This window comes from Protopterus annectens, chromosome 3.part1 (genome assembly GCF_019279795.1).
Source record: "Protopterus annectens isolate FY-2018-M chromosome 3.part1, PAN1.0, whole genome shotgun sequence".
Classification (NCBI taxonomy): Eukaryota; Metazoa; Chordata; order Ceratodontiformes; family Protopteridae; genus Protopterus; species Protopterus annectens.
In genome coordinates, this window is record NC_056732.1 from 242175813 (window position 1) to 242201562 (window position 25750).

Sequence of the window (25750 nt, forward strand, 5' to 3'; positions counted from 1 at the left end):
TATATATATATATATATATATATATATATATATATATATATATATATATATATACACATACATGACTGCCAAATCCTATAACAATGCACTGTATGAACATGTGCATTAATGAATTGAACTAGCCATACGCAACAGAACCAAGACGCTGTCCTTCAAAAAAAGGAAGCCAGTCTGGTGGTCCCCTGCCATTAATAAACTCTACAAGAAAAGGAAGAAATTGTTGCAGAAAAAGGTCAGGTCCCAAAACTAGAAAAACTCCCTTATTAGCCTCAACAAAAAGTTGAGATCCCTCATCAAATCCTGTAAAGCCAGCTATGAAGGCACAATTGTGTCAGACACTAAAAACAATCACAGAGCCTTCTATAGTTACATTAAGAACCTCCACAGCAATACCCAGATTTGCTCTGAGTTACTGCACCATGGTAGCTCCTATACTGAGCCAAGAGATATTACCAACATACTGGCCGACAGATTCAGTGGCAACTTTACCCCTCTCTCCCCCCTAAAGGACCAATCACATTACCGGAAGAAGGCAAGGCACCTAGAATTACTGCAGCACAGGTTAAAGCTGTATTGTCCAAGGCCAAGAATACAGCTTCCACAGGACCGAATAATGTCCTTGGCTGTTTTCTGCATGAACTACAAAGCAAACTGGCACCACATCTCTGTGCCCTGTTCAGTCACAGCCTCACCTCAGTCTTTGTCCCTACTGAATGGCACACTGCTACAGTCATCCGTCTCCATAAAAGGGGACGAACTACAGACACTGAGAATTATTGCCCCATTAGCCTGATGAGTCTGATATGTAAAGTTATGGAGTGCATCATCATGGACCTGATTAACAATGTTATAGGAAATCTCCAAACACTAGACCCCACGCAGTTTGGCTTTGTGAAAGCGAGATTTTGTTTGCTCAACCTGGTTGACTTCTTTGAGTCAATCACCAGGGCTGTGAGTGAAGGTAAGGCAGTTCATACAGCCTACGTCAATCTGGCCAAGGCTTTTGATAGTATTCCTCACATGAGAATTATTGATAAACTCACCATACTAGGCATTGACCCCTATATCACTAGGTGGGTTGCAAACTGGCTCACAGAACACACAGTGTGAAAGTAGTAGACTCCCAAGTCAGACTGCTGGCCATTCGCTAGTGGAGTCCCACAGGGATCGGTCCTGGGTCCTCACCTGTTCAGAATCTACTTCTCAGAAGTCCAGGCCAACACAAAGGGACACCGGCTGACCAAGTTTGCAGACGACTGCAAGCTGGGAGCCATTATTAATTCCCCTAGTGATGCAGACATCCTACTGAAAGTCTTTATTGAGACCAATGACTGGGGTCGAAACCATGGCCTTAAGCTTAATGCCAAAAAATGTGTCATCATCCCCTTTGGTAAAAACTCATTTCCCACTAATTACCACATCGATGGGAGCTCACTGAACACTGAAGGCATTATAAGAGATCTGGGCACGCAGGTTGACAGCAACCTCTCCTTCGACCACCACATTGCCACTGTGGTCAGAAAGTCCTTTGTGGCACATCTCATTACCAAGGGTTTTGCATCCAGGAAGAAGGAGGTCATCATCTCTCTCTACTCTTCCCTCATTAGACCAATCATTGAGTATAATGCCCCATTTGGCATGTACCTAACTAGACACTTGCAGCAGCTGGAGAAGCCACAGAAGTTCCTCACAAAGAGGATCCTAGGCATTAAACACATATCCTACACGGACAGACTCAAAAGACTCCAGCTATTCTCTGTCTCATATCGCCTACTTAGAGGCGATCTTTGCTTGACTTACAAAGCCATGTCTGACCCAGGTCTGTTAGAAATGCTAAATCTTAAGAAATCCCAATCCCTCCGCACCACACACTCCAGAGACCTCAACCTCATTATCACAATCAACAGAACATGCTGGAGGGACAGGTTCATAACCCAGAGACTGCCCATGCTCTGGAATAGACTTCCCATACATGTCAAGCAGGGCACCTCACTGTCCCTCTTCAACAGTAATCTTGATGAGTGTTTGGGTAATAGAAAGTTCACCCCAGGGATCACTCCAGTGGCTCTACTTGATAGAGGCACTGGGAACTAGCATCTGGCGGCACAGCGCCAAGGCACTTCTATGGGCTAGGCTTGTAAAGGCTCCAGGGCCATTAGCCTAGTACACACCTATGAACCTAAATATGTATCTTTTTCATATTGTTTATGAAAGTCTTCAAACTTCAATGTGTTGAACAACTCCTAATGAGCTGAACAACTTTGCTGTTTATACTATGGGTATTCCTTTTCAAGCTGAAGCTATATAACCATAATCAGACATATTAAGTATATATTTTAGCAAAAAAATTCTATTAATATAAAATTTAAATTCAGCATTTTCTATTACAGCTGTCAGGTGAGAACCACTGTGTATACAGATGTCTCACAAATCACTGTTTTGTACTTTTTTGTCACTTAAATAATTTCTTCAATATTACTCTGCTCTCTGAATATGCACATGCAATAACCATAATAACTTACGACCCTTCAGTAAGCAAGCGCCCTAACTATCCACTGCTGCTTAGAACTCATTGAGTTAAGCTGTGTATTCTCCTTTGTCTGATTACTTTGTTTTATGAAATGTGATTTCTGCTCTGAAATTTAACAATGGACTGAGAAAAACTTAACGTATATAGTTTGCCACTGAACGAAAAAAAATGGCCAGGGTTTTGAAGATAGTAGATGTAGTGTACCTTTGTAATGCGAACAGTGAATATTACCTTATGTTTTGAACCTTTCTTTAAGTTGTCAGTTTTCAGCATCCTAATATTGTTGAATCAGAATTAATGGCAGATACATTTTTGTTGACTCTCTCCTAAAAATTGATTTTGCACAGGAACTATGCAGCCATCTCTTAGCAATTTGTTATTCTGCTCACAGGGAGGTATTTTTTTTAAAAAAATTGTTCTGCTGCTCACAGGGAGGTATTTCTTTAAAAAAAAAAAAAAAAATAGAAAACAAACATATTAAACATCTACGAAATGTAAGTATGTAAAATTCACTATGGGGGAAATACAACCGAAGTACAGGAACTAATTTGTTTCCTTTATATTGTGGTCTGGATTTGAAAAATAACTATAGTATATAGATAGTTAAATTTTTGGAGATGGATTTATGGTTCTCCTATGTGCTGAAATTCCCTGGAGACTTCAATATAGCTCTTCTTTGATAAGTAACTGAAACCATGGATTAATATGCTTTTGCCTATATTATTTAGTGTCATGGAGTGGGGGGGGGGGGTGACAGGGTTAAGGCTGTAGTGAAAGAGATAAGTTGCTCTAATATAATTGAGATTGAATCATTTATGGGATATAATCAGATTAGATTGACAGAGATTTAGTTTAGACAATTCCTTATTGAATCATTTATGCGATACTGACTGACTTTTATTCAGTTTAGGCAATTCCTTGAGTATGACATTTGATGGGGTGTTGACTAGAGATGACAAGCAGGACAATTCAGACTGTTGAAAGAGTTGACAGGTAATGTAGTGGACAGAATGAGACAAAGTTGGATTAGCTACATAGAACACAAAATAAACAGTAAAAGGTGGGATTGTATGCAAGTTGCCACGATCTGCTACTAAATGTAGGAACTCGAGAATGTTTTCCTTGTAGTTCTGCAAACTATTTTTTACATCACAGTAAGTTTGAGAAGTATTTTCCAAGAGGCAGATCAAGCATGTTGGGACTGTGATACAGGAGCTTATGGGACATAGACGCCTATATTTCAGTCCTTCCAAAGGCTTAGAACATATAAACTAGTGCAGCAAGACTTATTGAAAATTGATTGGCAAGGCACTGATTCTTACCAAGTCACTAATGGTTATAGTATATGGAATTGACAAACAATCTTCAGGCAGTAGCACATTTGATAGTGACATTTGCTAAAAAAATGCAGTGACTAAGAACTGGAAATTAGAGAGTCAGTCAGCAGTTGTCAGTAAATGTTGTTAACACTGAAGGAAAAAGGGAAGTAGAATTGCCAAGAAGTTTCCTTCATATAAGTTTGTGTTTAGATGTCTGCTTGGTTCGCATGTAAGGAATCGGTTGTAATATAACTTGGAACAAAGCCACCTCCAGCAAGCATTATATTGTGATGATTTATTGATTGATTAGAAAGGTATAGCTTTTGCCAGCACTGCTTTAGCTAATAGAAAAGACTAGAGATTTGTTGGAGCAAGATTGACTGGAAATATGAGTTGAAGAAATTGAAGAATGACATTACTGCCTTCAAAAAGTTATAAATTGATTATATATAGCTGTTTGATTAACATTCTTAGGTCAGTGCCCCCCAGGCATGGGGCATTTAATAGACATGAGTCATAGAATGAATCTGAGTATTATTTTTTGTGTTTCTGTTTCTTTTGCTTGTATTGCATTTACAGTTGTAAATATGCCTGTATCTCTCATTTTCAAAATGATGTGTGCTTTAATTGATTAGGTGGATTTAATGAATCACCTTTGAATTATGTTTGAAGTCATTCTTAACTAAAGCTGTGTTCATAGATTCCTAGATTTATACTAAACATGTGGCCTGAGTGACAATTGAAAAACTTGACAACATCACCCAAATGTACAACAAGTTTGTATCATCCAGTAAATAGATTGTTTCCATATTCCCCAGGTGTGAATTTGCAGTATCCAATCAATTTGTTTAGTCAGGTTTTGAAGGTTGCTGGAGAATTACACAGTTCAGTGTATGCAGTACATGGAGTTAAATATGCATCATACCATCAGGTGCTCTTAATGTGGCTGTAAATATTTAAGTCTTAAGACTAGGTGTATGTTGTCCCATATGTTCTGTGGTTGTAAAGGGGTCCAAATGGTGTGGGGGCTTTCACAGAGTAAAAATTTAAAACTTAAGCAGAGATGTTTTTGAAAGAGCCTCTACAAAACGGATTATAGTGATAAACATATAGGTTGTATAGTACTATGGTTTCTTTGGTGAAGAGTCCTTGAGGTCTTCCAGGTTCATTTAATTCCTTTGAGAGGTATGTGCTAGGTGGAGCTTTTTTTTACAAAGATAGGACAGACATCTTTGTACCGAGAAGAAATACCTTGAAGGACTAATTATGCAACATGGAAATATTCTCTGTGTCTAAGATTATGTTTAAGGAAATCTCATTTTCATCATAAGTTCTCAGAGGTCTGAAGATGATGTCCATTTCAAGAGGTGTCATTTGTGTAGTATGAGAACGAGTGTAAGACTTCACGAATTTAACTATACTGCATATCTAGGCATTAAGGAGAAGCCTGTGATTGAAATACATGACATTGGGCTAGTTAAGCCCTGCTGTAGAATGTGTCAAAAGGGTATTTGACAACCACACCAAATATAAAAAGAATGATGCTTTATTTATTTCAGTTTATTTTATTTTAATTTAATTGTATTGACCTTGGTAGCCCCACTAGGTCAGTAGCCTGTCTTCAGAGAAGACCTATGGTGATATTTGTACTGACTAGAAAATTTAATCAGGGCACTGGGGAAATTTTCCTAGTCTTTTCCTGTGGGCAGGGCCAAAGAACAGCTGTAGAAAAGTATGTCAGCATGATGGAGAAGAATGGTATTGTGGAATGCACTAAAAACACTGAAACAGTTGAAATTCTGAATGATTTTGAGTGTACAAATACTCTGGTAATGGATTCACCACATTTGTAAGTCATCGTCCTACAAAGTGGAGGAATGGAAAGTACTCTTTTGCAGTAGATGATTACTGAAACAGACAGATGAAGGAGTTGCTATGCCCTGATTTGACTTTTACAGAAGGGTGTTACGGAAGAGCACCGTGCTGTACTTTCTCATGGAAACAAAGCAGATGTTATGAATGCTTATATTAACTGTAATGTTGGAGTTAATTTTGTTAATTCACAATATGTAACTAATTCTAATGTTAATATACGAAAGCAAAAAAAAATCTTAAGTTGCTTTTGCTGCATCACAAGGTAGAAGTGGAAAAAGATAGATGGTATCAGTTAAAAACTGATAGTTGTACTTTAAAAGTGGAGATGCTGTTAAGGGGTATGCAGTTTGGGACTCGTTTTTTTCATTAGGCTTGTTAGCAAGAGATATGAGAGCTCTGATGCATCTTGGATCAGAGCCATTTTGTGAACTTTCCTTTAAGAGTTTTGATATGCTGTCAAAGTTTTAATGCTATTTGATAAATGATTCATTTCAGTTTATGGGAATACTATAAAGATACTCAACATAGTATTGGTTTAAAAATGTTGTTGTTGTTGTATCTTTCGGCTTTTCCCGGTTAGGGGTCGCCACAGCGGAACTCCAGTCCGCTAATGATTGGCAGTAGAGTTTTATGTGCTGGCTTGCCGGGCCTAACGCACGACCTTCCATGTTGGAATGCCCATTCACGCATGTTGCCACACAGAAGATGCTCTAATTGAGAATCGAACGGGCAACGTCTGTGAGGCGACAACGCTACCGCAGCACCACTACCTGTTCAATTTAGAACTTCACACCAAGTGGGGATGAAGGCAACATTGTTTTGAGAATTGCAAAAGATGTTTGATGTAAATAAAATTTTGGACGAGAGGCAATTATCAAATGGCTTATGAGGTGGCTGGGTGAACTTAAAGGGACAATCCCACAGTCTAAAATTCTGACCTAAAGAAACTTGTCCTGAATCTTCCCAGTTGTCACCACCCACTTACCATGTCATCAACCCTACTCCTGGTTTCAATTTACTTTTTGTAGCCCTGTTTTCATTCTCTCTGGTGAACACAATTAACCGTATTCAGTTCCTGTCAAAGCTTTCAATCCCTGATCACTGGGAAACAGATCGTTACATATTTGTGCATGTTTCTGCTGGGGATGGTTATGCAAGACTCTCAGTGTTTACTTTTTATGAACTCGTCAAAAAGCTTATCTTAATTGCACAGCTCATTATTTCCTTTATTTATTCTGCATAGAGTAACTGTGAGCAGTATACTCAAAAGAGTAGAGTTTAGTGAATTAATTCTAAATCTTAACAGTCTCTTGATGTACTGCCTGTACTCTGTAGTAAAGCAATCTCAGAATTAGTATGTATAACTATCACAGGTTGCTGTACTGTGCAACCCTACAGCCCCCATTGTGAAGGTAAGTTTTGCACCTCAGTGTTTAAAATAAATCTATTGATTGGGTCACACATGTTTTTCTTACAATAGGTCAGAAAACCGTTACACTTGGCTAGTTTTCAATGATCAAAAAACAAAACATGAAAAAAAAAGACTGCTTTTAGTACTGTTCAAAACTTGCATCATTCTGATGCCTTCTACAGAACAAGTGGCAGTCATGCATAACATCATACATCATAGCATGTAGCTAACATTCAGAAATCCACACAAAATAAAATATGAAATGAGCAGAAAATTCTGTTTACTAACATTTTAGCTTTGCATTGCTCATATACATTCCTGCACGGTAGAAACAAGGAAAGTGAGGTCATAAATTTCCTGAAAGGCTGCTTTTTTCTGAGAGTAAAAAGCAGAGGTGAAACTAATGAACGAGTCAGTGTGAACTTCTGTAAGTACAACTGCATCTTGAGATGGAATGACTTTAACAAAGACCATTGAAACTTCCTGTAAGCACCCCCAACCCCTGCAGCCAAAACTGCAACAAATGGGACATGCTCAGAAATCCAGACTGAAAATGTAAACAAAGACCAGAATCAAAACAAAAATCTCTGGGACTGTCCCTTTAAGTATTATGGAAGGATAAATTTGCGTTTGCCTCTGTTTTGCTAATTATTAATATAAAGCAACCAAAGTCTTAAGTTTTTATTTTATTTTATTATTTATTTATTTGGTGATGCAGATGACCACATGCTATAGGTTTGCATTTGGTGTGGTGAAACAGCACATTCCATAAAGGAGTATAAAATAGCTTGTAAGAAATTTAGCCAAGATGGGTATGTTTTGTTTGACTTGGAACTGTTAAGTGATTCTGGGCAGCTTAATTACAACAATGAAAATATTGTTAGTGAAAGTATTGATAATGAGCTTAATCATGATTGATGATAAGACTGTGCAGAAGGTGCAAACTTCTCAAAATGGCAATGTTATTACTGTAGAAACTATTATTGAAGATAATATACTGTCAGTGTCACTATTGCATTACTAATATATATGAAACATTAATTCAGGAATAGAATAATGAAGGTTAGGCCTCTGGTTCTGTAAGGAAAATGAAGATCGCCAAAGATGATTTTTGCAAAACATGAAAGAGATAATATAAAAGAGTTATCTCTAAATACTACAGTATTAAAATATTATGAGAATGCTACTGACTTTTGAGTGGTATCAAAAAGATGTATTTGATGTAATATGTTTAGAAGGTTTAAAACAGTTAAAAGAAAAAAATAACTAATTAGTAAAATGCAGGGTAACGACTAGAATTTAGAGAGTAATTTATCTTCAAACAGAAAAAAAAATAGGTTGTGGTTGTTAAAGCAGTTGTATAGGGTATATCGAGAGTATGCTATAAACAAAAGATATACAGACTAATAATAACTTGTGCATACACTAATATTAAAGAAAGAGTACTACTGTTTGAAGAGCTTATGTAATTTTAAATATGGATATAAAATTAGGTGATTTCAAGGAAAGAGACGAATAGGGTCAGGCATTAAAAAGTATGCAGTCAGTTGATGAATCTAATAGGGTTAAAGTTGGGGACTGAAAGATGCTTCACATAAGAGTAGTAAGTTGAAAAGTGAACAGTGACCATCTTATCATGTCTGAAAGTCATGTGACATTTGAGGATGGAGCAACATATTTTGCAGATCATTGTGTTATATGGGCAGAGACTGAAGATGGAAGTATTTTAAAAATGGGAAGAGACTCAAAATGATCGTGGGGGGTATAAGAGAAGTATCACATTTTAAGGACTAATCTAGGAATTATGGAATGATTATTGTACTGTGAGACATTTTTGTAATACATGGAAAGAGTCATAGTACATAAAGAAAAATAAAAAAATATTAATGAAGGAGGTTGATTATTGGTGAAAGTAAGGTTATGTTTGTAAACGATTTATGAGAGATTTTGATCAAGTATCAGTAGGTGACGAAAAATAGCGTTAATAGGGAAAGAATTTTGTATGAAAAATCTGAAGAAAATTAGGAATGTGTGGTATAAACACAAGGTTCTTTACAAGGCAGAAAGAAGGATATTCACCATTACTAGAGAAACATGCTTAAACTATTGACTGTAAGTTGGAAAACATGACTGATGAAGATGGTAAGTGATATAGTAGTTATAAAATTATAAAGATTATTATAGAAAAAAAATACATGCGTGAGTTATATAGTGCAAAAATAAGCACAAAAGGAATTTGGCTTGTATAAAGATTTTCTGAAGGTTATCAACAAATTTGATAAGGAAATTGTTGAGAAAAGAATTTAAGTATATCCTTTTAGTGTTCTAGGACAAGGCAAAATTAGATATAATTTTTGTAAAGAAAAGAGTGGTGAAGAGAACCATATGGCTATTAAATCTATAAATAATAGTTAGAATATGGTTTATGAATATAAGAATACAAATATAAAAAGAGAATAAGGTATAATCCATAAATGATTAGTTAGAATATAGTATAAAAAATAAAACGCGTGAGGCTATTAAATTTATTTATAAAACAAGCAGAGAGAGAAAACTTAAGAGCTAGAAGTACTTGTCTTTGAATAATGCAGATCATAAAATATATATGAAAATATTTAATGTTATGTTGTCCTATCTCACCTTCATTCTTACTGGTTGGGTTCAGAACCGATCTGCGGTTCGGACTCGGCTGCATACTAAAGCTCAATGTCTTCCACTGGCTCATGGCTCTATCCCTATCCCATCACGCACTAGAGAAACTCCCCAGATCTCATTTTCTGCTAAACAGATTGCAGGCTTCCATCTTAGCTCTGGTAAGTGAACCAACCTAATTACTTTCTTTATCATTACTATGTCTTTTTTCTCAAAATGTATCTTGTTATATTGTTTAGAATAGTTAGTGATTACTATTTGTAGTACTTAGAACAATTCTTTGTTATATTGTTGCTTCTGGCTGTTGTATATTCATTAGGCCTTGTGTTTTTCTTTCCCTATCCCAGCTGTAGCAGGTGTAGCAAGTGTAGTCAGAAGATGTCTATAATGGACTCCCATACTGTGTGTGTTTATTGCTTGGGAGAGGAGTACATCTGCAAGAATCTTGCTCGATATGTCATTCGTTTAGTTCTGGAGTGCTACTAGAACATAAAAATAAGTTGATTGTGGGAGGCTTATTGAAGTTCCCCTTCCAGGAAGCTATAGAAGAAGGTCTGGGCACTTCAGCATCAACAAAATCACCTTTTACTAAGTCAGACAAGTCCACTAAAAGATGATCTTCCTCTTCGGGGCAATATGAACCTGTAAAAAAAAATGAGTAAAATTGTGTTTTCAGCTACGACTATTTCAGATCTAACAAAAGCTGCTTCTTCAGTGCCAGCTGTTTCGGTGCCTATGGAATTTGAACTCAGGAGCCGGTCCCCTGAATTGGAACTGGTTAGTCCTGTTCTGAGGTCACCTATTCTGCAATCAACCAGATCCCCTACTCTATCCTCTAAGTCCTCCAGGAGTCTTTCGGACGATGATGTGGATAGGGTGGTGCATAGGTTTCTTAAGACACCGGTGCTGGCTAAACTTCTTTTGGCTCCAACGCATAGGGATTCGGAGCCAGCCATGACTATGCCACTGACATTGATTCCTCCTCTGAGCTGACCCAAGACCTCGGAGCCGGAATGCTGTGGAACCATTGGTGCTGAGAACCATACTGGTATTTTCGGAACCTACGTCTGCTCCGACATCCTCTGTTCCATCCGAGGATTCTAGGAGCCAACACTCTCTGGTTGGGTCTGGAGAGGGGAGTCGGATCAGACATTTGTTGGAACCTCTCAGAGCTTCGGCACAGATGAGCTCAGCTCCTACATCAGCTTCGGAGGCAACCCTGTTAGTTCCAGGGATTTCTTCTGGCTCCTTGGAGCCGGAGGTATCCTTGGATCAGGAGAGGGGGGCTTTCGAGCTGATGAGGAAGGTGCTGTATCCTCAGACAGCTCCACACAGAGGTTCCTACATTCCTCCCCCAAAGGTGCCAGCATACGTCTCTGCACCATACCATCCACAGACCAGCAGAGACCCTATGCCTCAGGGTACCCCACAGGGCGAACCCCTCTCTTCCAAAACCTTTCCAGAATACGCTTCTGAAGGGGTCCCTCGTAAGAGACTCTGCAAGAGGAAGCTGGACTCCCCAGAAGAGTCTGTCACCTCAGACATAGACCTCGATTAGTCGAAAGGGTCCCCACGGTCACCCTCTAAAGATATCTCCTTTGCAGACATCCTTGACATCCTTAAACAGAGAGGTGGCTGGAAGCCCATCAACTCTTCTGATGAGGAGTCTGTTTACCTGAAGGCCTTTGGGTCTCACTCTTCAGCCACTTGGGTGTCTCCGCCTTTTGATGAACTTGTGTATCTAGTTTGTCAAAAGGCGTGGGAGTCTGCAGATGCAGTGGAGCCTGTCCCTAGGAAGTCAAACAAATTCATCATGGCCCCTTCAGATAGAGACTTTTTGACCAAGGATTTTCCTGTAGATGCTGTTGTGGTGGCAGCAGCCACTAAAAAGGAACTTTTTGAAACATCCTTGTCTGTCCAACCACTGAACAAGGAGTCTCATACAATGGACAGGTACGGGAAGTGCATGTTCTCTCCAGCAACTTTTACACTCAGATCGCTGAACTATCTGACACATTTTACGAGGCTGCAAAGAGATCTCCTAAAGGAGCTAGGAGATACACTCCAAGGTACAGTAGCTCCAAAGGTATCAGACAAGGTTTCCTTTCAACTCTCCACCTAAAATTCTGTGGTCAACTCTTCCATGAGGTTCATTTCTTATGCAGCAGATGGGAGCAGAGCAGCGGGTTCAGGAATTTCCCTAAGGAGACATTCCTGGATGCACTTATGCGACTTTGCAGAACAGCCACGAGCCAGTGGAAGACCTCAAGCTTTAGTTTGCGGCCGAGTCGGAACTGAGGATCGGTTCCGAACCCAACCAGTAAGAGTGAAGGAGAGATGGACAACAAACATGGAATGTTATCATGAGCACATAACTTGTTTTTTTAATAATCATAAATATGTGAAAATTATACAGAAAAGACTGGGGGTAGGTAAAAATACTTTGCTGATGGAATGTATGGAGTGAAAGGTAAAACAAGTTAAGGACTTAATCGTTTTATTTAAAGAAATTGTAGACTGCATATTAAGAGAGAAAGCTGTATGTATAGTTTTGCTTTTGATGTTGAAAAAGCCTATTGATGTCAGTTTTCATTCTGTCCTCAAGTGATAGGTTCAAATACAAACTGTCTGATCTGCCTCAGCTGTTGCAAAAGTGTGTGGCAACTTAGAACTCTTGATCTTCTCCCTTACCCAGAATGCACCAACCCCAATTACCCAAGATCTGATTGCTGATTCCAGTGAAAGACATGGTTGCTAGTCTCTCGAGCTTGTAATTATATTAGTGAAATTTTGTCTTCCTTTTATTGTTATTTTTTCGTCATCATTTCTACCCTTTGATCTTTCTGTCTTTCTTGTACTAGAGTATGTCACAAATACTGTCGTTAGTATTGTCTTTCTCCCTTACCTTGTATGTTTGTCGTACCTCTTCACTACCTTTGTAGGTAGCCCTTTTCTTCTTTCCTTTCTTTAAAAAAGCTATAATTAGAATCTGTACCATTTGTAGTTCTTTTTGTTGGAGTGTGTTCCTGTCACTGTACTTGTTAGATTGTTGTTGTGTGTCTTCTAAAATGTCAGAAAAAGACAAAAGCCCTGCTAGGTTTAAAAAGTGTGAAAGATATGGTCAGAAAATACCCTTCTCTGACACTCGTACACTTTGCGTGAACTGTATTCATCTCTAGGAAAACTGTTCAATCTGTCATGCATTCAACCCAAGGGCTGTGGTTGAACACAAAAGCAAATTAATATTAAAAGGTTTACTACTGTCCTCCTTTAGCTATTCTTTTTCTGGAGCTACTAAAGAAAAATCTAAGAAAATTTCTTCCACTTCTCCAAGTACTTCCACTGCTTCCTGTAAGCTGTCAGAAGTCTTTGAAAAGGTCTCCTAAGGATCCATCTGTTCCCTAAAGACAGTAAAGACCCATCTGGTCTAGCTTCATATGGACCCATTTCAATTTTAGACCACAATTATAAAATGTTTGTCTGTAATGGCTAAAAGAATGACAAAGGTTATGTCAAAAGTGATAGATATTGACCAGTGTGATTTGGTGGAAGAAAGGTAAACATTTGGCAACATTCATGGAACAACAATGATTTAGAGGGAAGCAGAATGTAAGAAAATGCCTCTGTTATTAGTGGGTTTTGATGCAGAGAAAACATTTGGCCAAGTAAGCTGAGATTTTATGTGTAGGGCAATGGAAGCATTTACATTTCCTGATAGAATAAAGTTAATTAAAAGTATATATGAGGGATCAGAGGCAAAATCAAAGTGGGGAGGGTTCCTCTCTGATAGGTTGTGTCCAAACTGAGGAACAAGGCAGGGTTGTTTTCTTTCCCTTTTGTTATTTGTGTTATATTTAGAATGATTAGCAAAGGAAATAAGGGACTCAGAAATTCAAGGATATGATTGGTATGGGGTTCAAGAAAAGTTAGCTTTACTTGGAGATGATATTATTTTGTACCTGACGGAACCAGAAAAGGACATATCAGTGTTGTGTAATATTCTGAGTCAGTTCTGTGTTTTTTCAGGATATAAAATTAATGAAGATAAAACAAAGGCTACAGATATAAATTATGTACCCAATGAATTGCTTAAGCAATGCCCATATTTATGGGGACATGATAAAATTAAGTATTTTGGAGTGTGGATTAAAAATGATTCGGTTATAGCAGCTAAGGATATGTGGGAAAAGACCAAACAAAAGATAATACAAAAATTAAGGAAATGGGAACTCTTGCTTATGAACAGAGATAACAAGATACACGCAGTAAAAATGTTTTTAGTCCCTTTAGTTTTATACACAGGTCAGGCATATTTTTATCAATTAGAGTAAAAGTTGTGGATAGTAATTAATAAAGAGTTAAATATTATTTTGGAGGGGAAGAGCGCATGAGTCAAGTGGAGTAAGTTGATCCTCCCAACACAACAAGGAAGTGAAGGATTACTTGTTTTGAATGGGTATTTTAGAGCTACACAGTTCAGGTTCTTATAAATAACACAAATAGAAAGCTACAGTTTAAAGTGAAAAGGGATAGTAATGAAGCAGGGAGGGGGTAATTCAAGAAATAAGGAAAGCATGGCATTTTGAACACAGATTTTTAAGGAAAATAATAGCAGTCATATAAAATATTCTGTTCATAAAGTAGCAGAAAGTATACTAAGAATTAAACCAATACAGGAAAGGGGATCCTTATGATAGGGGTGACTGCAACTAGGGATTCAGAGAATAGACAAGAGGGGAGCTGGAATTTACTGGAGGAAGATGGAAAAGGAACCAATGTATTTGGAACAGATAATTAGAGACAAAACAGTAATAGAATAGGAAGATACCAAAAAGACATTTGGATTTCAGGCTAGTGATTGCCCTCCCTGTCGAGAATTGATGTCAGAGTATAGACAAAGCGAAAGGGATAAGGGAATCCTAAATGAAAGACTTGCACTGTTTGAGTTTTTAATTGAATGTAGAACAGAAGCAGCTGTTGAAAAAGGGGTGATTAGGGCATGCAAAATATTGTGTGAAAACTATATGAATCAATCGGAGGAGGTTAGAAAAGATTGGGAAGAGAGATTAGATGTGCAGTTCACAAAAGAAACAATGAGGGCATATGTATGATTCCCAAATATGCAAGAAAATCTGGAATGTTTAGGAATTTTTGCCTGGAAATCTTTGCATAGATACTTTTATACGACTACAAGCAGAATCCAGAGAATTATTCCACAGGTAGCTGGCAAATGTTGGAGGTATGATGGGGAAGAAAGCGGTAACTGGAAACATATGTTTTGGGAGTATAATGAGTTGGTAGACTTTTTAAAAATTGGTAACCAGCAAAGTAGAAGCACAAAACTGCACAAGCACTCCGGAAGTAGGATCCTCCTAATACCAAATAGAATTACACAGATAAAAAGAACGCTTTAATAAGTCACCATTATAAAAATTGTAGATCATACAGAAATAATAATACAATTTCTGTATGACCTGCAGTTTTTATACTGGTGACTTAAAGTGATGTTCATCGTGTTTCACTGTTGCAGTCATCACTGTAGGGTTCTTCCTGCCGGCAGGCAGTCCTCGGTCGGCCAGAATCCCAAAGTCTGGGTCCGGCGTCGGCTGTTCAGTCATGCTCCCTGACGTCAGAGCGCTAGGAGTACAAAGCTGCCAGCCGACGCCATGTTCTCCAGTCTTTCTTGCCGTGCGGTGAAAGCAGTTTGCAAGTGCCGGTTGGCTGACTCCTGATATTTTTTCGTGCTTCAGTCCGAAGATTTTCTTCTTCTTCTCAAAGCTAAGTACCCTGTTGGGGAAACTTTTTTCTTGCTCCAGTCCGAAGTCAGAAAAAGTTAATAATTGCATTTCTTGTGGGAAGCAAATACCTCATAAGGATTTTCATTCTTACTGTATCCCTTGTTTGGGCCCTGACCACGACGTAGCTAGTTGTCGGTTTTGTGCTAGATTTAACCAACGTACGATTAAGCGAAAGTATGATTTTGCTTTTCACTGCTTTGGTAGGCGATTTAATTATAAAATGTCGTCGGACACGCTTCCGACTACCGGAGTTCACAAACGACGCAAGGATAAGGACAGGCTTCCGAGGTCCAAATCAGATGACGTTTTACTAGCAGAGCCAGCTACAGGTTCGGCCGTCGTCAGTGAGGCTCTTTTGCAGCCCCTGTCGTCGGCCATTTCAGAACCGATTGCCAAAACGGACTCCCACGAGGAGCCAGCTAGGCCTTTGAGCACTCCAGCTGTAGGACCTTCGGACAATGCTCCCTCGGATGGGTCTGGAGCCGCTGTGCAGGTACCGGCTTCCGAGGGGGTTTTCAGGCCTACACAGCTTCTGATAAAGGCAAAGACAAAGGCAAAGATGCCTTCTAAATCTAAGACAACAGCCCAGGCCTCTTCTGATCCGGGACCCAAAATCTCAGAAACAGCTGCTTAAAATGGCGGAGGACTTACTAACCATGATTAGGGGTTCACATCCCCCTCCAGACAAAAGGCCAAGGCAAGAAATGGATTATGAATCTTCTGATCAGGCATCTATTTCTTCAGTGTCTTCCTCTGAACAGGAATATAGTTTCCCTCTGTATGAGGATTCTGATGCTGAGGAATCCATACCTTCAGCTTCTCCCCCTGAGGATTTTTCTTTTGGGGAAACTTTACATGACATGAGGGAACATTTTCACTGGGAAGGACAGGAGTACTCTGAATCTAAGAGAAGGCTTAGGGATTTCCTTCTTCTTCCCCAACATAGACCCCTGGCTATTCCTCCTATTTTGGTTATTGTGGATGATGCCTTTTCTGAGGCTAATTTAACTCCTGACGCCTTTCTTCCAGCCCCTGCTAAGCCCGATAGATATTACAGGGTCCCTGATTCCCACCAGTTCCTTTACAAAAATCCTACTGCTGATCCAGAAACCATTTCTCAGGGTCCTAAGGGGGTTAAGGCTGCTTCTGCTAAAAACCCTACTCCGACAGATAAGGATTCTAGAGCTTTGGAGAGATGGGACAAAAAAGTGTACACTTCTGCTACTTCATCTATTAGAGCTTTAAATTGTCAATTTCATATGCTAAAATATCAGCAATTTCTATTGTCTGTTATGAAACAAAAGCTAGGTACCATTTCTGCATGTACAGATAATCAGGAATTACCCGATTTGATGCATGCCACTGAACAAGTGGGGAAGCATGGTTTACACTGTGGTTTTGATGCCTTGGAGGCCTCTTGCAGGGCGGTTGTCTCTGGCACAGTCATTAGAAGACATGCTTGGAAAACTTACCTGAATAAGTGAAAGCAAAGTTACTGGATGCTCCTGTTCAGCATAATGTTTTGTTTGGACCTATGGCTGAAGAGGTGATAAAGAAAATGGAGGATAAGGCAAAATCCATGCGAACGGTTAAGGATTTCTTACAAGTTCAGCCCCCACGATTTAGCAGAAATTGGCCAACTAAAAATCGGTCCTTTCCCAGTTCGGACAGGCCTCAGAGGGGTAGATATAGATGCTCCAGAGGGAGGGCCCAAGCACAGACCTCTTACAGACCTAGACAGTGGAGTGCTTCCACCCCCAGGGGTGGAGAGGACAGACCTCAATCTTATAGAAAACAGGCTCAATGACTCCCCCTGCATGGCTCCAGGAACTTCTCTCCTGGAAGCCCCTCTAGGAGGAAAACTCTCTCTTTTTCAACAAAATTGGACTTGCATAACCCAAGACAAGTGGGTTTTGGATGTAGTTTCAAGGGGTTACAAATTCCACTTTCATACCTTGCCAAGACCAAACGGATGGCCAGACCTACCAAAACATCAATGGTCAGAGGCATTAAACCATGTGGGTTCCCTCATGGCTATGAGGGCCATAGAACTGGTTCCACAATCAGAGACGGGGCAAGGCTTTTACTCGAGGCTCTTTCTAGTTCCCAGAAAGCAAAATTCATGGAGACCCAGCCTGGATCTGTCAGTCTTAAACACTTTCCTGTAGATACCAAAGTTCAAAATGCTTACTCTGTAGCAGCTCCTGCCAATGTTGAGCAAAAATGCATGGATGGTGACATTGGATTTAAAGGAGGCTTACCTACACATCCCTATCAGACAGGAGTGCAGAAAATACCTCAGGTTCAAGGTCGGCTTGAAACATTACCAATTCTCTTGCGCTGCCCTATGGCTTGTCTACTGCGCCCTGGGTCTTCACAAAGTGCCTGGCACCAGTAGTAGCTTATTGCAGACTCAAGGGAATTCAAATTTACCCTTATCTGGACGACTGCCTTATTCAAGCAGACAGCAAGGATGTCATACTCCAGCATCTGGAATTTGTTCAAAATCTTCTCAAGTACCTGGGATTCACTGTGAACATAAAAAAGTCAAATTTGACACCCACACAACTGATAACTTTTCTGGGTGCTCTTCTAAACACAACAAGCCAGATGGCATTCCTGACATCCGAAAAGCAACTACAGCTGGCTTCAACTTTCAAAACCTTGGTGTCAATAACTCGGCTAACTGCAAGGAAATTCCTGCAGGCTTTGGGTTACATGACCTCCTGCATCCTTCTCATACCAAATGCAAGACTGCATATGAGAAAAATACAATGGTACCTAAAAAGTGTATGGTCCCAGCATTGCCACAGTCTAGACACACAGATTGCTGTCTTGCCTTGCCTACAAAAGGAATTCCATTGGTGGACCATGGCATGTCTTCACAACAAAGGGAGAGCCTTCAGTCTGCCTCCAGCCAGCCAAGTGTTAACCACGGACGCCTCGGATTACGCATGGGGAGCCCACTTGCAGGGAAAAGGTCTGCAAGGTTTTTGGACAGAGGATCAGAAGCTCCTACACATCAATTTAAAAGAGATGTTAGCTGTACAAAATGCCCTCTTGGCTTTCAGGGATCTTCTACAACCAGGACAACTACTGATACGGACAGACAACACCACAGTTATGTGGTACATAAACAAGCAAGGGGGTTCACACTCCTACCCCCTTTGCAGACTAGCCATGACTCTATGGAACACAGCTCTAGCTTGCAAAGTGAATCTACAAGCTCAGTTCCTGCCAGGGAAACAAAATATTCTGGCAGACAGCCTGAGCAGGAACCTGTCAGACCCACACGAGTGGATGCTAGACACCCAAATATTCAAGATGATTACAGAGGCCTGGGGCTGCCCGGACATAGATCTATTTGCATCACCCCTCAACCACCAGTTACGGATTTTTTGCACAAGGACATTTCGCAAACTAGCATGGAAAGTGGATGCACTATCATTCAGTTGGAGAAACCTCTCAGGGTATGCCTTTCCGCCACTACCTCTTCTTCCACGGGTGTTATTAAAGATCAAGCAGGACAAGCCCAAGATGATGATTTTACTGGCCCCAAATTGGCCTCATCAATTCTGGTATTCAACACTGATGAATCTATCCCAGGAGCCACCTTGGATTTTGCCTCAGATTCCAAATCTTTTGTCCCAACACCAGGGCCAAGTTCTGCACTCTCATGTCAAAACTCTCAGCCTGGCAGCCTGGCGAATTCAGGGTCTATGATTAATCCTTTCCTTCCCAAACAGGTCATGGATGTCATCTTAGAAGCCAGATGGCCTAGCACTAGAAAATCTTATGCAGGTAAATGGAAGAGATTTTGCACCTGGATGCATGCTCGGGATTCGGACCCCCTCATTCCTAATATCCCACTGATTTTACTTTACCTGACAGACATGCTTCATAAGGGCGTATCCTTCTCCTCCATAAAAATACATGCCTCAGCTATCTCTGCACATTACAATACAGATCCTCCAATCTTTTCACATCCACTTCTGAAACAATATCTCAGAGGAGCAAAGAATTTAAGGCCCCCTATGACACCACCCATACCTGCCTGGGACCTCAACTATGTTCTGGAAAAACTCACTCTGCCTCCTTTTGAGCCTGCTGCCACATTTGATATTAAGTATTTATCCTGGAAGACAGCTATCCTGCTGGCTTTGACTTCAGCCAGGAAAGTCTCGGAGTTACAAGCACTCATGGCTGTGGAGCCTTATATTATTTTTCACCAAGATAGGGTGTCTTTAAGGACTAATCCTACTTTCATGCCTAAAGTGGTTTCCAAAGTGGCTTTAAATCAAACTATTCACCTGCCAACTTTTTTCAGTAATCCACAAAATAAGGGGGAAAGAATCTTGCATTCCTTGGATGTACACAGACAACTTCGTTTATACCTGGACAGAACCAAGGATATCAGGAAAACAGAGCAACTGTTTGTTTCTTATGCAACAAATTCCCAAGGCAAAGCTATTTCAAAACAGACCATTTCTAAATGGATTGCTCATGGAATCAGATTTTGTTACTCTCATCATGGAAAGCAAATCCCAGGAAAGATTAGGACTCACTCTACCAGAGCTGCTGCTACAGCTGCCTTTCTCAGGGGAGTACCTACCAAAGATATTTTGGAAGCTGCAACTTGGAGTTCAGTGCATACTTTCTCTAAGCACTATAATCTCCCTCTTTACTCTAAGTCTAGGGCAGGCTTTGCTTCTGCAGGCTTGCAGGGCCTTCTAGCCGCCCCTTCTACTCTATAACCACCACCCTTTATCTCAGCTTTGGGATTCAACCCTACAGTGATAACTGCAACAGTGAAACACGATGAACATAGTACAGTTGTGTACACTTACCATAAATGTAGATGTTCGAGTATCTTCACTGTTGCAGTCTGGGTTACCCTCCCTCCTGTCCCCTCTTATACTTTCATTACTGTGTGGTTTCTTACTTCACCCTTCTTCTGAGGTGTATTTGCTTCAGGGTATGGGGTTTGTTGTATGTTACTTTTTTGTTTTACTATTGGCCTTCATTTTTGGGCACCTGACATCTGGGGCAAGAAAAACTGGAGAACATGGTGTCGGCTGGCAGCTTTGTACTCCTAGCGCTCTGACGTCAGGGAGCATGACTGAACAGCCAACGCCGGACCCAGACTTTGGGATTCTGGCCGACCGAGGACTGCCTGCCGGCAGGAAGAACCCTACAGTGATGACTGCAACAGGGAAGACACTCGAACATCTACATTTATGGTAAGTGTACACAACTGTACTTTTTTTTTTTTTTTTCAAATCTGTGTAACTCTGTTTGGTATTTGGAGCCTCCTACATCCGGATTCTGCTTGGTCTTTTTCAAGTGAGACTTTAACAATTCCACGTAGAGTACCCAGTCAGGAGTACTGACTAAGCAAATGAGTATAACTAAGGAAATTACTTTTTTGAGCAGGGTTGCAGGATCTGAATTGCCTAGACATAGTAAGGCCTAGTTAAGTTTAATTGTGGTGGCTGCCAAAAAAGCGATTATTGGAAATGGAAATCAAAATCTAAACTAACTGTACTTGAAGTAATGATTATTGTAACAGAGATAAAAGAACAGGAAGTAGGATCTTTAGAAATAGGTAGGAGTAAATTACTTAGGTAAAAAGAGAAATTGTGGAAACAGTACATCCAGAAAAATGTTTTGGAGGAGGAATAAGATTTAAGAGAAGGCAGGAATTGAATATTTTATGCAATGTTGCTTCGATTATATAATATATAGCAATAGATGTGAATTATAATGTTTGTAAATGTGCACTTGTTAACATGGTTTGATTACTTTTATATAAATGTAAGTTTGCCTGCATCACAAGATCATGGATGTTTTGGGTTTCAAAAAGCTGTTGTGTATGTAACCTCACTGCAGGTATGCTGGGAATTAAAAATGAGGTATAGGAGGTGTAGTAAAAGTGATATCACTGGGAGAGTTTTATATGGTGAATTGTAAAAAAGAAAATGGACAGATGTTGATGAAAAGGAAAAAGAAAGACGCTAGAAGATGGGGTTGGGAATTGGGGGTTGGTATTATAGTCAAGGTGTTTACCTCACAGCCACAAGGACTATAATTACTCCTGGCTATTAGCTTGGCATGTAGTAGTCTGCAAACTGATTGTCTAGTATTTGCCTATGACACTTGATAGCTGAGTGATTATAATGGTAAGTCAGTATTTCCGATATTAAGGTAAAATAAGTTTTTAGAAATGAAAAAGTGCGATATGAACCAACCATGAAAACATTACTATGTAAAAGCCACGAAAAGAAAGTGATGTGATAAAGCATGCTATTAAAGACTGAATAGGTTTAAAAAAGTGTAAGAAAAGTAATTTTCTATGGAGAATAATGGTAAAAGGACTTCCTGTTACAGGACAGATGAAGTACAAGCGAATGAGATGCTAAGTAAAATGTATATAGTTGAAGACACTATGGGACATGCCCTTTTTCAAAGTGAGAGGGTGAAAGAATTATGGTATAATGTTTTAAAATGAAAATAGATTTGATGATGTATGGAGTTTATGATGAGGAAAGAGAAAATTAATATTGATATATGGATTCTGTAGAACACTAAATGTGAAAAATTAAGTTGCGGAATTGTGATGGTATCACAATTAAAATAAATGGTTGTGGTGTAGGGGGTAGAGATAAAATGGTAGTGGTTTCCGTTTTGTGCTTGTGAAGATTTAGGAATGTGAATATTATTATTTGTAAGTCATGTTGTAATGGTATAAGCCTCTACTCTTTTCTTTAAGGTTTGTGGCATCTTTCATATTCACCTGAAGTTCCACCATCTCAGGCAGATGTAATCTCAGGTTAACGTCTCATCTGAAGTATGGCCCAGTTTGGAGTGCAGCATCCCACTTATGTTGTACTGCAGTGTCAGCAATGGAAAATTAAACCAACCACTTGGTGTGAGAATGGAACCCACATTCTGATCTTCCTACTGTTAAGCCACTGTCACTGACAATAGTGGTGCACCAGCCACTGTACTTTTCATTAGAAATTGCTTAACTTGGGAATTGATTTAAGATTGGATGCAGCATGTTTGAAGGTGTCATAAATGAGAGATTTTGTCATACATATGTGAAAGGAGTAGCAAGGCTATTTGAGAGGAAGTAGTAGTGTAAAACTGTCAGTGGATATTTCTGTAGAAAATTATTATGGCTCAGTGAGTCCTGATCCAGCGACATAGCATTTCAGAAAAAATTTAAACAATTGTTTGGGGGGGGGGGGGAGTGGGCTAAACTTCCTGCATGAGGGTATATGTGGTTGCCTCTTGTACATAACACTGGAGCTATAAATTTATAGTTCTTTGTTTTCAGTGTTTAATGAAGTAATCTGGACTGTTACTGTATCTGGGCTCCCTGATGTAGGTAAGGTGTCCAAAATTAAAAACATGACTAATGAACTTTGAGATGGTGAATCTTCGTACTTCAACATCTCATTGCCATTTTTTTATTGGTAGAGATGATGGATGGTGACAGTATGACAAAGGAGAGTACATGCAAAAAAATCCTTCATCTCAGTAGACCAACTTTGGCCTTTACGAATCCTCACTTATTCATGTGGGAGAGAGGAATTACATGGATGATATGGTAATTTAAATCTATGCTTTTGATAGCTGTGTTTGGAACATTCTAGACAAAGAGTGTAGTTGTCCTTGGACTAGTAGCAGTACATGTCAGTATGGTATACCTTTATGGTAGTGCATTTTATTTTGTGGAGCTAACATTCAAAATTAATATTTCATGGATATGGCACTGACTCTGAGACATTTCTGGGCCACTGCTCTGTTGGAAAACATCTCATAGTTCTTGGCAGGCTGTTAACAGGGCTCTGAGTGCCTAGCATGTTTTTTTTTTTTTTTATAATTTAGTCTTGTATATATTGTTTGATTAGATTTTGGTGGCTTTGTACTCCTCCTCTTATTCATTGTACCCTGTGTTTTGAAGTTGTTGTGGTTACTTTGATAATGTATATGTCGATTTCTGGGAGCCTGTGAAAGTTTTTTCTTTTCCTTATTCTGTAATTGTAGACATACCAATAGACAGGGACTGCTCAAAAGGAAAAGGGGACTTCTTTTGCCTGCAGTAGTCCCAACTGGCTTATGGTGGTATCTAACTACAGATAATTTGGCTGGTACACTGGGGAATTCATCATACTGTTTTTAGTAAGTGCCATGAATTTTTTTAACATCTGTCTGAGCTACCCTCAAGTAAGGCGGCTAGAAACTTGGTGTATTATTTAGTTTAAAGAAAGGCAATTCAGGAATGGAGCCTACTCACCCTGACCATTGTCCGGAAGAGGGAGTGCAGGTATTTGGTGTGAAGAAAGATCTTAAAGATTTCTAGCATTGCAGACATCAGGGAGAACTGTACTACCCACTGATACTGTTATACAGATTACACTGATATGATGAACCTGTAAAAAGTAGCCTGCTAGTGAGGATGACTAGTAGAACAGATGTACTTCCTGTCATTTCTGGTTTAGATAAATTTTGCCTTGGAAGCGATTCAGTGCTACCTCAGGTAGTAATGTGGTTTACAACTTCTAATACATGAATATTTACATATTTAGTTATGTTGCTTGTTTCCTTGATTATGAAGTTGTGCAGAAGGAAGAATGGACATGATACTGCGGCTGAGCTTGATAGTGAGTTACTGTTATAGTAGCTTTAATGGTTATAGTCAGTTTACAGCTTACAGGTGTTTTTTTTTTTCTTTTTTCTGTAGCGCCTTTTATGTGTCACCCAAACTTGTGGATACGTTATGGAGCTGTTGGATTCATTACAGTAGTGGCCCAGCATCTGAATATTGCTGATGTTTACTGCAAGTTAATGCCTTACCTCAGTCCATTTCTGACTCAGCCGATAATACAGGTAAGGTAATGTGTTTGGAACTGAACCTGAGAACTGAGGTAAATGCCTACAGTTTGAATGGAAAACATTAACTTAGTATGTTGGTAGTGATGGATTAAGGCTGTGTTGCATGGCATAGTCTTGTATGTAGCAACAGTGCATTTGCCCTTGTACCTCTCCTACAAAGGGTGTGGAATGTACCTGTGCTACAACAATTTAGAACCATTTTATAGGGTTAATGCATGCGTGGTTTCAAGTCGAAATAAAAATAGCAAGATCAAGCAGGCAGTAGTGCAGAGACAAGGTACTTCATTAATGAATGTGTAACCATGGTTAGCCCTTGCTATGTCCACAATTTCTCATCAACTTTATCTGCTCCATGTGCTACTAGTTAAAGTAAAAAAGAAGATGCCAAGTGTATTGCCAGCTTTTGAAGCTGCAAAGCAATTAGTGAGGGCCGCCAGAAAGGCAGTGTAACAGTCCCTTATGTTTACACTCACCTTCCATACCTCTCAACTATCCAGATTTTTGCAGAATGCCCAGATTTATATCCTGTATGTTTGGTTTAGTCCACATAAAGTCAGTGGTTTTCAGACTAATTTCTGAGGATTGAATTAGTAAAATAGTAATATGCATTTAACTTTCAGACTTCATATCCTTCAGAAAATGCAGGCAAACGCACTTATTCTAGCAACTATCTCCAAGTTTATAACAGGAAGTTAGGGACATGTAATCAGTACAGACAGCAGGCAGAAACAAGTTTTATTCTGCTGCAGTCATTTGCTGGTCAGTACTGGCATATTTCACTGGAGAGTGCTATACCCAGTTTTTAACAACTTAAACATAGGGTGCTTGATATTTGTGAAGATTAGGTCTTGCACCACTCTAGCACTTGCCTGATTTGTCTTTTTACGAATATCAGAGCATAGTCACCACACTCCATTCACTACAAAGGTTTTGGTCGGAATACATTTCCCTGATTCAGATGTGTTTGTCGAGTCCCAAGAAAACAGTACAGCTCTCAGTAGTGGAAGAATAAATCTAGAACCAAAGTGTACTATTAAACCATTCCACAAACTCATACAGAAGATCTTGCTGTCATTTTGGACTCTGAGACAGTCCTAAATATAATAGAGTCATATAACAATATGATTCCTAAATAGATCGACTCCCTGTTGAAATATTAAATTCACTTTATACCAAACTATAGAAAGATTGGCATTACTGTGGCTCTATTTCCCCCATTGCAGTGCTACAGAGCTGCAAATAATAGTCATCACCAAACTTAAAG

At 39.4% G+C, this 25750-nt stretch overlaps 1 protein-coding gene across 5 annotated transcripts in view; it reads left to right on the plus strand.

Moving 5' to 3' along the window:
• The window catches only part of PIK3R4 (phosphoinositide-3-kinase regulatory subunit 4), a 1126702-nt gene that overhangs the window by 337883 nt on the left and 763069 nt on the right, over positions 1 to 25750 (plus strand). For all 5 annotated transcript variants that reach the window (XM_044066738.1, XM_044066737.1, XM_044066739.1 and 2 more), the window contains exon 8: positions 24335 to 24480. In XM_044066738.1, coding sequence (XP_043922673.1) covers positions 24335 to 24480 — 146 coding nt within the window. The remainder of the gene's footprint in view (positions 1 to 24334; positions 24481 to 25750) is intronic.